This window comes from Nomascus leucogenys, chromosome X, assembly GCF_006542625.1.
Source record: "Nomascus leucogenys isolate Asia chromosome X, Asia_NLE_v1, whole genome shotgun sequence".
NCBI classification, from domain to species: Eukaryota; Metazoa; Chordata; class Mammalia; order Primates; family Hylobatidae; genus Nomascus; species Nomascus leucogenys.
Window position 1 is genome coordinate 134,101,050 of NC_044406.1, and position 13,870 is coordinate 134,114,919.

Sequence of the window (13,870 nt, forward strand, 5' to 3'; positions counted from 1 at the left end):
TGTTTAATGTCAATCGCTGTGTGGATTGGCTGCCTACTTCCAGAACTGTACGTTGGAGTGCATTTCATCTCCATGTTAAAAATCATATAATGTTGATTGGAGAGTAAAATAACTGCGGAGTTCAGACCTCTGTGCTCTGACTCTGGATGTGCTACTTCTACCTGAAGGAGAGAAACCTGAAGACCACAAGCACATTTCTACATCTGGCCTTGAGATGCCCTTAGACATTTCCCAAGTCATCATGGATTACCTTCAGATTGTTCAGAAAATTAAAAGGAGAGGAGCAAAGGCACACAGAAACTTCTGCTTCTGATTACTTTTTAATAGTATTAATGAAGTCCATTATTTCCAACTGAGATAGCTTTCCAAATTAATGGTGCCCCGCATTATTAGTTTTGTGCTTTCATAAAGCACTTTCACATGCATTAGCTCCTGTTATGCTCACCACCACCCTCCTGTGATGGAACCAAAGTATTATCCCATTGAACAGATGAGGGACACAGATGAATCTCAGAGCTGGTAAATTACCCCAGATATTGGGGTTTATGATTAGCCAGCAATTGAATCCCAGTATCTTGACTCCATGCTAATATGTTTTGTGAGGTTTTTGTTATTGCTGTCAATTTTATTGAATATACCATTTTTTATAAGTTGTACACTCTAGGAGAAAACCTTGTATACTCCCAATTCTGGCTGGAGATGAGCTAGGTTCCATGTTTGCCTCCGTGATTTCTAGCTGTGTGTTCACAAGCAAGCTCCTTAACCTCTCTAAACCTCAGAGTCTCCATCTGAAAAATGCAGCCGTAACACCATCTCCTTCATAGAAGTATTGTGAGAACCAAATTCCATGCTGCTGGTCAAATACTTAGGACTTTCTCTGTCTCTGAAAATTGACCCTCTAAATGCAGGAATTATTTACCATTTCTTTTGCTGAATACTTGAATATAAGTTAACACATGGATATTCCCTAGATGTATTGAGATACACACACACACACACACACACACACACACACACACACACACACGGAAAGTAAAGCCATTTATAATAACAAGCATAGATAGTTTTTAAATATTTGAGTTCTATAGCTTATGAGAATGATACAGTCTTCATTTCCCACAATGTGTTCTAAAGAATTTTTTTTTTTATTATTATACTTTAGGTTTTAGGGTACATGTGCACAATGTGCAGGTTTGTTACATATGTATCCATGTGCCATGTTGATTTCCTGCACCCATTAACTCGTCATTTAGCATTAGGTATATCTCCTAATGCTGTCCCTCCTCCCTCCCCCTACCCCACAACAGTCCCTGGAATGTGATGTTCCCCTTCCTGTGTCCATGAGTTCTCATTGTTCAATTCCCACCTATGAGTGAGAACATGCGGTGTTTGGTTTTTTGTCCTTGCGATAGTTTACTGAGAATGATGTTTTCCAGTTTCATCCATGTCCCTACAAAGGACACGAACTCATCATTTTTTATGGCTGCATAGTATTCCATGGTGTATATGTGCCACATTTTCTTAATCCAGTCTATCGTTGCTGGATATTTGGGTTGGTTCCAAGTCTTTGCTATTGTGAATAGTGCCGCAATAAACATACGTGTGCATGTGTCTTTATAGCAGCATGATTTCTAGTCCTTTGGGTATATACCCAGTAATGGGATGGCTGGGTCAAATGGTATTTCTAGTTCTAGATCCCTGAGGAGTCGCCACACTGACTTCCACAATGGTTGAACTAGTTTACAGTCCCACCAACAGTGTAAAAGTGTTCCTATTTCTCCACATCCTCTCCAGCACCTGTTGTTTCCTGATTTTTTAATGATGGCCATTCTAACTGGTGTGAGATGGTATCTCACTGTGGTTTTGATTTGCATTTCTCTGATGGCCAGTGATGATGAGCATTTCTTCATGTGTTTTTTGGCTGCATAAATGTCTTCTTTTGAGAAGTGTCTGTTCATGTCCTTTGCCCACGTTTTGATGGGGTTGTTTGTTTTTTTCTTGTAAATTTGTTTGAGTTCATTGTAGATTCTGGATATTAGCCCTTTGTCAGATGAGTAGGTTGCAAAAATTTTCTCCCATTCTGTAGGTTGCCTGTTCACTCTGATGGTAGTTTCTTTTGCTGTGCAGAAGCTCTTTAGTTTAATGAGATCCCATTTGTCAATTTTGGCTTTTGTTGCCATTGCTTTTGGTGTTTTAGACATGAAGTCCTTGCCCACGCCTATGTCCTGAATGGTGTTGCCTAGGTTTTCTTGTAGGATTTTAATGGTTTTAGGTCTAACATTTAAGTCTTTAATCCATCTTGAATGAATTTTTGTATAAGGTGTAAGGAAGGGATCCAGTTTCAGCTTTCTACATATGGCCGGCCAGTTTTCCCAGCACCATTTATTAAATAGGGAATCCTTTCCCCATTTCTTGTTTTTGTCAGGTTTGTCAAAGATCAGATAGTTGTAGATATGCGGCATCATTTCTGAGGGCTCTGTTCTGTTCCATTGATCTATATCTCTGTTGTGGTACCAGTACCATGCTGTTTTGGTTACTGTAGCCTTGTAGTATAGTTTGAAGTCAGGTAGCGTGATGCCTCCAGCTTTGTTCTTTTGGCTTAGGATTGACTTGGCGACGCGGGCTCTTTTTTGGTTCCATATGAACTTTAAAGTAGTTTTTTCCAATTCTGTGAAGAAAGTCATTGGTAGCTTGATGGGGATGGCATTGAATCTATAAATTACTTTGGGCAGTATGGCCATTTTCACGATATTGATTCTTCCAACCCATGAGCATGGAATGTTCTTCCATTTGTTTGTATCCTCTTTTATTTCATTGAGCAGTGGTTTGTAGTTCTCCTTGAAGAGGTCCTTCACATCCCTTGTAAGTTGGATTCCTAGGTATTTTATTCTCTTTGAAGCAATTGTGAATGGGAGTTCACTCATGATTTGGCTCTCTGTTTGTCTGTGATTGGTGTACAAGAATGCTTGTGATTTTTGTACATTGATTTTGTATCCTGAGACTTTGCTGAAGTTGCTAATCAGCTTAAGGAGATTTTCGGCTGGACAATGGGATTTTCTAGATATACAATCATGTCATCTGCAAACAGGGACAGTTTGACTTCCTCTTTTCCTAATTGAATACCCTTTATTTCCTTCTCCTGCCTGATTGCTCTGGCCAGAACTTCCAGCACTATGTTGAATAGGAGCGGTGAGAGAGGGCATCCCTTTCTTGTGCCAGTTTTCAGAGGGAATGCTTCCAGTTTTTGCCCATTCAGTATGATATTGGCTGTGGGTTTGTCGTAGATAGCTCTTATTATTTTGAGATACGTCCCATCAATACCTAATTTATTGAGAGTTTTTAGCATGAAGGGTTGTTGAATTTTATCAAAGGCCTTTTCTGCATCTATTGAGATAATCATGTGGTTTTTGTCTTTGGTTCTGTTTATATGCTGGATTACATTTATTGATTTGCGTATGTTGAACCAGCCTTGCATCCCAGGGATGAAGCCCACTTGATCATGGTGATAAGCTTTTTGATGTGCTGCTGGATTGGTTTGCCAGTATTTTATTGAGGATTTTTGCATCAATGTTCATCAAGGATATTGGTCTAAAATTCTCTTTTTTGGTTGTGTCTCTGCCTGGCTTTGGTATCAGGACGATGCTGGTATAAAATGTGTTAGGAGGATTCCCTCTTTTTCTATCGATTGGAATAGTTTCAGAAGGAATGGTACCAGTTCCTCCTTGTACCTCTGGTAGAATTCAGCTGTGAATCCATCAGGTCCTGGACTCTTTTTGGTTGGTAAGCTATTGATTATTGCCACAATTTCAGAACCTGTTATTGGTCTATTCAGAGATTCGACTTCTTCCTGATTTAGTCTTGGGAGGGTGTATTTGTCGAGGAATTTATCCATCTCTTCTAGATTTTCTAGTTTATTTGCATAGAGGTATTTGTAGTATTCTCTGATGGTAGATTGTATTTCTGTGGGATCGGTGGTGATATCCCCTTTTTCATTTTTTATTGCATCCATTTGATTCTTCTCTCTTTTCTTCTTTATTAGTCTTGCTAGCAGTCTATGAATTTTGTTGATCTTCTCAAAAAACCAGCTCCTGGATTCATTAATTTTTTGAAGGGCTTTTTGTGTCTCCATTTCCTTCAGTTCTGCTCTGATTTTAGTTATTTCTAGCCTTCTGCTAGCTTTTGAATGTGTTTGCTCTTGCTTTTCTAGTTCTTTTAATTGTGATGTTAGGGTGTCAATTTTGGATCTTTCCTGCTTTCTCTTGTGGGCATTTAGTGCTATAAATTTCCCTCTACACACTGCTTTGAACGTGTCCCAGAGATTCTGGTATGTTGTGTCTTTGTTCTCGTTGGTTTCAAAGAACATCTTTATTTCTGCCTTCATTTCATTATGTACCCAATAGTCATTCAGGAGCAGGTTGTTCAGTTTCCATGTAGTTGACCGGTTTTGAGTGAGTTTTTTAATCCTGAGTTCTAGTTTGATTGCACTGTGGTCTGAGAGACAGTTTGTTATAATTTCTGTTCTTTACATTTGCTGAGGAGAGCTTTACTTCCAACTATGTGGTCAATTTTGGAATAGGTGTGGTGTGGTGCTGAAAAAAATGTATATTCTGTTGATTTGGGGTGGAGAGTTCTGTAGATGTCTATTAGGTCCACTTTGTTTAGAGCTGAGTTCATTCCTGGATATCCTTGTTAACTTTCTGTCTCGATGATCTGTCTAATGTTGACAGTGGGGTGTTAAAATCTCCCATTATTATTGTGTGGGAGTTTAAGTCCCTTTGTAGGTCACTCAGGACTTGCTTTATGAATCTGGGTGCTCCTGTGTTGGGTGCATATATATTTAGGATAGTTAGCTCTTCTTGTCGAATTTATCCCTTTACCATGATGTAATGGCCTTCTTTGTCTCTTTTGATCTTTGTTGGTTTAAAGTCTATTTTATCAGAGACTAGGATTGCAACCCCTGCCTTTTTTTGTTTTCCATTTGCTTGATAGATCTTCCTCCATCCCTTTATTTTGAGTCTATGTGTGTCTCTGCACGTGAGATGGGTTTCCTGAATACAGCACACTGATGGGTCCTGACTCCTTATCCAGTTTGCCAGTCTGTGTCTTTTAATTGGAGCATTTAGCCCATTTACATTTAACGTTAATATTGTTATGTGTGAATCTGATCCTGTCATTATGATGTTAGTTGGTTATTTTGCTCATTAGTTGATGCAGTTTCCTCCTAGCCTCGATGGTCTTTACAATTTGGCATGTTTTTGCAGTGGCTGGTACTGGTTGTTCCTTTCCATGTCTAGTGCTTCCTTCAGGAGCTCTTTTAGGGCAGGCCTGGTGGTGACAAAATCACTCAGCGTTTGCTTGTCTGTAAAGTATTTTATTTCTCCTTCACTTATGAAGCTTAGTTTGGCTGGATAGGAAATTCTGGGTTGAAAATTCTTTTCTTTAAGAATGTTGAATATCAGCCCCCACTCTCTTCTGGCTTGTAGAGTTTCTGCAGAGAGATCAGCTGTTAGTCTGATGGGCTTCCCTTTGTGGGTAACCCGACCTTTCTCTCTGGCTGCCCTTAACATTTTTTCCTTCATTTCAACTTTGGTGAATCTGACAATTATGTGTCTTGGAGTTGCTCTTCTCAAGGAGTATCTTTGTGGCGTTCTCTGTATTTCCTGAATCTGAATGTTGGCCTGCCTTGCTAGATTGGGGAAGTTCTCCTGGATAATATCTTGCAGAGTGTTTTCCAACTTGGTTCCATTCTACCCGTCATTTTCAGGTACACCAATCAGACGTAGGTTTGGTCGTTTCATGTAGTCCCAAATTTCTTGGAGGCTTTGTTCATTTCTTTTTATTCTTTTTTCTCTAGACTTCCCTTCTCTCTTCATTTCATTCATTTCATCTTCCATCAGTGATACCCTTTCTTCCAGTTGATCCCATCTGCTACTGAGGCTTCTGCAATCTTCACGTAGTTCTCGAAACTTGGCTTTCAGCTCCATCAGCTCCTTTAAGCCCTTCTCTCCATTGCTTATTCTAGTTATCCATTCTTCTAATTTTTTTTCAAAGTTTTTAACTTCTTTGCTATTGTTTTGAATTTCCTCTCGTAGCTCAGAGTAGTTTGATCGTCTGACGTCTTCTTCTCTCAACTCGTCAAAGTCATCCTCCATCCAGCTTTGTTCCGTTGCTGGTGAGGAACTGCGTTCCTTTGGAGGAGGAGAGGTGCTCTGCTTTTTAGAGTTTCCAGTTTTTCTGCTCTGTTTTTTCCCCATCTTTGTGGTTTTATCTACTTTTGGTCTTTGATGATGGTGATGTACAGATGGGTTTTTGGTGTGGATGTCCTTTCTGTTTGTTAGTTTTCCTTGTACCAGACAGGACCCTCAGCTGCAGGTCTGTTGGAGTTTACTAGAGGTCCACTCCAGACCCTGTTTGGCTGGGTGTCAGCAGCGGTGGCTGCAGAACAGCGGATTTTCGTGAGACCACAATTTCAGCTGTCTGATAGTTCCTCTGGAAGTTTTGTCTCAGAGGAGTACCAGGCGGAGTGAGGTGTCAGTCTGTCCCTACTGGGGGGGGGTGCCTCCCAGTTAGGCTGCTCAGGGGTGAGGGACCCACTTTAGGGGGCAGTCTGTCAGTTCTCAGATCTCCAGCTGCGTGCTGAGAGAACCACTACTCTCTTCAAAGCTGTCAGTCAGACAGGGACATTTAAGTCTCTGGAATTTCCTGCTGACTTTTTGTTTGTCTGTGCCCTGCCCCCAGAGGTGGAGCCTACAGAGGCAGACAGGCCTCCTTGAGCTGTGGTGGGCTCCACCCAGTTCGAGCTTCCGGGCTGCTTTGTTTACCTAAGCAAGCCTGGGCAATGGCGGGCGCCCCTCCCCCAGCCTTGCTGCGGCCTTGCAGCTTGATCTCAGACTGCTGTGCTAGCAATCAGCGAGACTCCGTGGGCATAGGACCCTCCGAGCCAGATGCGGGACACAATCTCCTAGTGTGCCGTTTTCCAGGCCCGTTGGGAAAGCGCAGTATGAGGGTGGGACTGACCCGATTATCCAGGTGCAGTCTGTTACCCCTTTCTTTGACTAGGAAAGGGAACTCCCTGACCCCTTGCGCTTCCCGAGTGAGGCAGTGCCTTGCCCTGCTTCGGCTCGCGCAGGGTGCGCTTCACCGACTGTCCTGCACCCACTGTTTGGCACTCCCTAGTGAGATGAAACCGGTACCTCAAGCAGAAATGCAGAAATCACCAGTCTTCTGTGTCGCTGGGGCTGGGAGCTGGAGACTGGAGCTGTTCCTATTCGGCCATCTTGGCTCCACCCCCCGAGATCAAGAATTATTTGCTCAGAGTCATAAGCCTGCAACTGCAAAAGAAATACCAAGATACATTTTTTTCTCCTTCTCTAAGATCTTCAAAACATCCATTAGTCTCTTGAAGGACAGTCATAAATCCTGCAAATTTAGTTTATCCGAAAGCCATTCCAACAGTTGTCCTTCCCACCAATCATCCTTTATATCAGTCTTTGGTTTGCAGACCTCAGTGTACACATTCTAGTGTTATGTGACTGAGCATGAAAGTGGGGGAGCTGTGCTTTTTTTGGAGAGTTATTGGATATCCCCTCTGCCCTGACCCTCTTTTCAATATTTGAACATAACCTCTGAAGTAACTTTCCCCCTATTTATCAAATTAGAAGCTTACTTTTCCCTTCTGGCTTCTCTTCTGGAAAAATACCCAAGTGGGATTACAGAGATGGAAATTTTAGGAGTGGCTCTAGCACTAACTATTAATAGCTGGGTGAGCTTGAGCAAAGCAATTCACCTCTCTGAATCTTTCCTTCCTTGTCTGCGAAATGAGGCCAGTAGACTCTATCATTTGTGGGAAGATGCTGTGGAGCACAGTGAGGTGAAAATGCTGCACCCCCTGCCCTCATGGGAATTACGGACTAGCGGGGAGAGATTCAGTGGAAAGCTGTGCTGTGATCCAGCTGGAGCTGAGGGTTGGGCAGAGGAAAAAAATATTCTTCCTGAGATGAGAGTTCCTTCTAGAAAACTTTTGTAGAGAAAGTGGGATCATCGGGCTACAAAGGATAAATAGGATTTCCAGAGTTAAGAGATTTCTAGCCCTGGAGCTGAGCCTGATGCAGAGCCTAGATGCAAGAAAGAGCAATATATGCATAGGAAATGGTCATTGGTCCAGAGAGGCTGAGACTGTCCCCTCTTGAAGCCTAAGGATGAGGTATAAAGTTGTATTTAATAAATAAAAATATGAACACCAATAGGTCTTTAAAGACAGTGTAGCTGGAATTTTAAGATAATAAGCTATTCTTCCTGCTGTAGCTCACACTTGGAGAGGATGCCACTGGAATTAATATCCCTATAGAAACAAAAGGCTCTGTGGCGCCATAAACAATCTTGAAAGTGCTAGTTCATCACCAAAATCCAGACCACTCATTTTTCGGGTGCCTTGCCTTAGGAGAGAAAGATTTCTTATCCACATCATGGGCTTACATCCCTCAGATCAAATTTTACAGGAAGAGAATCAGAAGGTTAATGACTAGCCATTTCTCTCCCAGCTCTTTTGTGGCCACCTAGCTACCCAGCAGCAGAGGGCACTGAAAGGCAGTGCAGGTTCACTATGCCTTTTACCTCCGTCATCCAGAGAGACCCAGCAGGCTTTGACAACAGCCTCTAGAGCTAGGGACTGTTATAATGCCCCTCTTCTTTCATGGGAAACTCTGAGCACCTTGTCCTGTAGAGATCCAGTGCCACATCCCACATACACAGCGATTGATCAGTACATTTATTGCACTTTAAGTAGTAAAAATGTATAGAATCCAGTCATCTCTGGAGATGCTGAAATAGTCTTTTCCCCTTGATTTAGGGGAAGGTAGAGAGGGAAGATATGTGCAAAGTATGACATAAATATCTACTTAGCTGAAACAATCTTGGTTCCCTCTACAACTTTGAAGGATTTGCAGCTGTCAGAGTGTGGCTCCAATACTTTATTCTTATTGCAAGATGTATCTGAGGATGATTTAGAAAATATGCCTTCTAACTCAAACACCACTCTGATCTCTTTGTAGGATGCTTGAGGATGACCTGAAGCTGAGCAGTGATGAAGATGACCTTGAGCCTGTGAAGACCTTGACCACTCAGTGCACTGCCACTGAGCTCTACCAAGTAAGAAGAGCTTAGGGCTTTGTTTTGGGACTAAGGGTGGAGCAGGAGGAACTGGAATGGCTTTGACATGCTTTCACATGCACAAACTTCCCCAAGCTTTATCTCTGGGCTTTGGAGAGAGGGAAAGAAGCAAAGATGAGCATAGTGTTCTGGAACAGGTCAAATCAGCTCAAACTTCCATTAAAGCTATAGTAAGGAGATGCGGAGCTCTTTAAAACTGCTTTCAACCCCCTCCCATCTCTCTCTCTGTTCCATACACAAATGCTGGTCAGTAGTAAGCAATAGAGATTGTCTTGCCCTCCCTTGGACTACTTATTGTCTTGGGTGAGGTATAATTTTCATTTGGTGACTCTGGTGTGAGGCTTGGAAGCCATACTCATTAATTTAGATATAAATGTGATGCTTCATTCACCTTTCCCAGATGCACCATTTCAGAATGCAGTTGAGAATCAATACGCAACATCTTGCCATTAAATGAACCTTTAGGCAGAAGACATTTGGCAAAAACTTGTGGCTGCCCTTGTATCCTTCTATTCCACATTTTAAGCATTTACAGTATTTTACCACCAAATGAGATGGCAGGAATGTGTGTTTTCAGCATTTCAATGAGATTGGACTTTATGATTTGAAAAGGCAAAGTATCATTTATGACTCATGAGAATGGCAACCTAGTGCGTGGTGTCAATGATGCTTGCACATTTTCTCTTTGAGAGAGAACTGTCTCGAATGTGGGGTCCTTCTGGGTGTGCTTATCACCTCAAGTGAGGAATGCAGAAGGATTGCCTTTCTTTAAATCCAGTACCTGACCAAGATCTTCCTACAGTGAAGTCTGCTACATTATAAAACAGACTGTTTAAAGGAATGCTCATGCACTGGTATGTCAAGAGAGTTAACAAATATGGAATTCCATGTTCATTGAACATTTCATGAGGAAGAGCCTACAAAGAAAAGCTTAGGAAAAATTATCAAGGCTCAGCTACTCTATTCTCATCTACAGTTGTTTACCACACTAGAACTCCTACCATTCTGGTATACTTTAAAAATCAAATCCATCTTCAACATTATGTGGCCAAAACTTTCATCTACTTTACTTTCTCTACTTTCTTGTGCTTGAATTTTAGTAATATGTAAAAAATAATTGCATCTTTGCAAGTTTAGTGCTTTATCAAGAACAACCACAGGGTAAGTGCAGACTACATAGTGCTGGCCTAAGCCAATTTCACAACTTTTTCCCAAGGGCTTGCTGTACCTTTACTGAATGCAAGCTGTCTCCCTCCTACTTGAGTTGGGCTTTATAGCAAATGTAAAATGCACACTTAATTTCCAAAAATTGTCATTTCTGATTCACACATTTAATACGCCAATGGCAGAAGCATCATATTTGTAAGTAAAACAAAAGCAAAAACGAAAACCTTGTAGATCATTGATTTTGACAGATAAAAAGTTGCTTTTTAATGGAAATGTTTAAAGTAGAATTCAATAATAATTGAAAGTAGATTTTGCACATTGACTTCCTCTTTATGTAATTTTATGAATGTAATCTGCTTTTTAACTTATAAAGTTATTTTCTGTATTTATCTTAAAATTGGCAAAGGGTCTGTTGGCCTGAATCATCTGGGTTTTAGGGTATATTCACTGACTTTTTGTAAGTGCTGAGACTCTCAGATGATCAGGATTAGTGGGTTGGAACCTTTTTATGACATGCTGCCGCTAGTCATGATGTCTTCCTCAAAAAGGCTTTGGTTCTCAGTGAAAATTTGATGGGGAGATTGAACTGGGGGCTCTAAGGTGAGGCAAAATGACAACTTATTCCCTCTAGCTGAGTCCTAGGAGCAAGATATAGGCACAAGGTTATAAACATTTGCAAATGAACCCTCCTTGTAGAGTTTGAAGATGAGTTACAAGGCCTGGAAGGCTATAGACCAAAAGAGAATGCTTGTGCAGTAGTGGCAGCAGTAATACTAGCAATGTTTGCAGAGCTCTGCCTTTAGGATGCATAATGTCCTTTTGTAAAAGTAAATGGGTTTAAATAATTTTCTTTTTTTATTGCGGCAAAATTCACATAACATAAAATTAACCATTTTAAAGTGTTCAATTCTGTGACACTTAATACATTCACAAGATTGTGCATCCATCCCAGTTCCAGAATTTTTCATCACTCCAAGTGGAAACTCCATACGCATTAAACAGTTACTCCCCATTTCCCCCTCCCCTAACCCCGACAACTGCTAATCTACTTTTTGTCTCTATGGATTTGTCTATTTCATGTAACTGGAATCCTATAATATGTGACCCTTTTTGTCTGGCTTCTTTCACTTACCATAATGTTTTCTTGGTTGTTCGATGTCGTGTATCAGTACTTCATTTTGTTTTATGGCTAGGTAGCATTCCATTGTATGAATAAACCACATTTTCTTTATCTGCTCATCATTTGATGGACATTTTGGTTGTTTCCAACTTTTGGCTACTGTGAATAGTGCTACTGTGAAGATTTGTGTACAAGTTTCACATGGACATGTTTTCTTTCTGGTGTGTACCTAGAAGTGGAATTGATGAGTCACATGGTAATTCTACAGTTAACTTATAGAGGAATCACCAAAGTCATTTTGTTTTAGATAATATAGTGCCATGTATATAACATAGTACTGTTCACTCATCTTTGAATTGGGACAGTCATACCTCCAGCACCATCATAAGGAGGAGTACTGAGACTACCATTTTTGGAACCACTCTTGCTCTGTGCCAGGCACAAGCTAGGTGTGGTGTCTCATTTGAACCTTACAGCAAACCTTAGCAGTAGGTTTGGGCCTCCTGGCTGAGCAAAAGAATTGCAGAGTCATTCCATTTGTGGCAGAATGATTGGGGAGAAAGCATACAGACAAATGAATTGGTCCGTAAAACTGTGCTCAAGACCCCAGACAACACTGCTGGTTTCAGCTGACATAATAGTTAGAAATGGCTCAGAACCCAGTGGCTGCATTCATGCAGACATAGTCCAATAAAAAAGCCATTTACTTTCTGGAGACGTCCCCAAATCATCTCATCCATAATCATCACACCTTGACTCATTTGAAGAAACTCAAATTATCCAGGTGTAGTGAGTACACAGCAATCTTTTTCAAACAGTGTCTAAGAGCTTATACTGTGGGCTTAGAGCATAAGCATCCCCGAGAGAATACATTTCAAATACATGTATGAAAATGAAACACAGGATCAAGTTGTGTCAGCTTCTAAACTGGCATTTGGGTACTGAGTATCTTACAATCAGAACAGCCTCCCGTTTTTCTGCTACTTCCACCTTCCACAGCAGTATTAGCCAGGCTGAGCCAGGTGACAGGTCATGTGCGCAAACACAAGCAGAGCAAGTAGGGTATGTTTAAATGCTAAATATTATTCCCTCAAATGGGAAAATGCAACATGAGTCCAGAATGGGGGAATTATTATATATAAATTAAATATGCCAAATGGTCAGCCATAGAGACTCATGATCATAAGAAAACATTTTTAACAGAAGATTTTACCTTTGAATGACTCTTTAAAGTCAGAGATATATAATCACACATGTGCATGGCTTCAATGAAGACGCGATAGTGATTGCAGCCTGAAAATACCTGTTAAAACTTTGTGTTTTCTCTCCGGTCCTCTACTGCATTTGACTTTCTTGGTTGGGACTATTTGGGCAGCAGACATATCTATGCTGTGTTCTAAGGTGGTGGGACAATGCTGGGACAGTGTAGGAGAGTGTGTGAGAGTATAGCTTTATAGTCACACAAACATGGCTTTGAATTCTAGTTCTGCCACTCTCAAACTGGTTGACCTTGGGCAAAGACCTAAGTACCTATAAAATAGAGGTAAAAATAGCACCTTCTTCATTGGGTCATACTGGGGATTCAATGATTAGGTCAGTCAATACAGGCAAAAGCACCTGACGCTATGCTTAGCACATAGTAAGTACTCATCACTTTATGTGATAATAATCATCATCATTATGAGTGCTACTAATGATCTAAAAAGCTTCACATTCTTTGAGATACTACATATATTTACTTTCCCTTTTCTTGTAAGGAATGGGATGTTAAAGACAGCTGCTGGGTTTTCTATCCTGTATATGGCAAACTTGAATGAAAATGTTTGTCATCCTAAAGTTTATTAGCTGTGTGCCTGGCCATGAGTGATTTTAAGTGTAGATATTAAGAACATAGTTTTTGGAATAAAGAAGCCTAGAGTTTAATCCCAGGCCTCAAATACTAGCTGTATACTAGCTGTATGGCACTGGGAAAGTTGTTTAACATCTCTAAGTCTCAGATCTCTTACCAGTAGACTGGAATAAGCCAGCCTTGTCTAACTCTTAGGAGTATTGTAAGGATCAAGTGAAGACAGTGTATGAGAAAATGCCTTGAACTACAAAATAGGTGGTTACTCTTCCTTGTGGTCCTTTTAAACATTAACTGGCAGCCCTCTCTTTAGGATCCATAGGGAAATAGACATAGCCCTTCATTTTGGCCTAGGTATCCATAGGGATCTGTTAGGAGCTGCATTGCGTGTCTTAACTGGCCCCCAAAGGCAGCCATCAGATACAAATGACCTTAACTTTCCTTTAAGCCCTGACAACTTTTAAACTAGAGATCTCAGAAAGAAAGGCTAGGTTGCCAATGATCTGCACCAAGTCCTCCAGGAAATTATGTGTCTCTAAAAGAGTTTTTCTTCCAAGGATTGGCGTGGG

General features: G+C 40.9%; 1 protein-coding gene across 3 annotated transcripts in view; it reads left to right on the forward strand.

The window, feature by feature from the left end:
- The window catches only part of AFF2 (AF4/FMR2 family member 2), a 518,465-nt gene that overhangs the window by 388,127 nt on the left and 116,468 nt on the right, over positions 1–13,870 (forward strand). For all 3 annotated transcript variants that reach the window (XM_003271824.3, XM_003271823.3, XM_012498708.2), the window contains one exon: positions 9,051–9,147. In XM_003271824.3, coding sequence (XP_003271872.1) covers positions 9,051–9,147 — 97 coding nt within the window. The remainder of the gene's footprint in view (positions 1–9,050; positions 9,148–13,870) is intronic.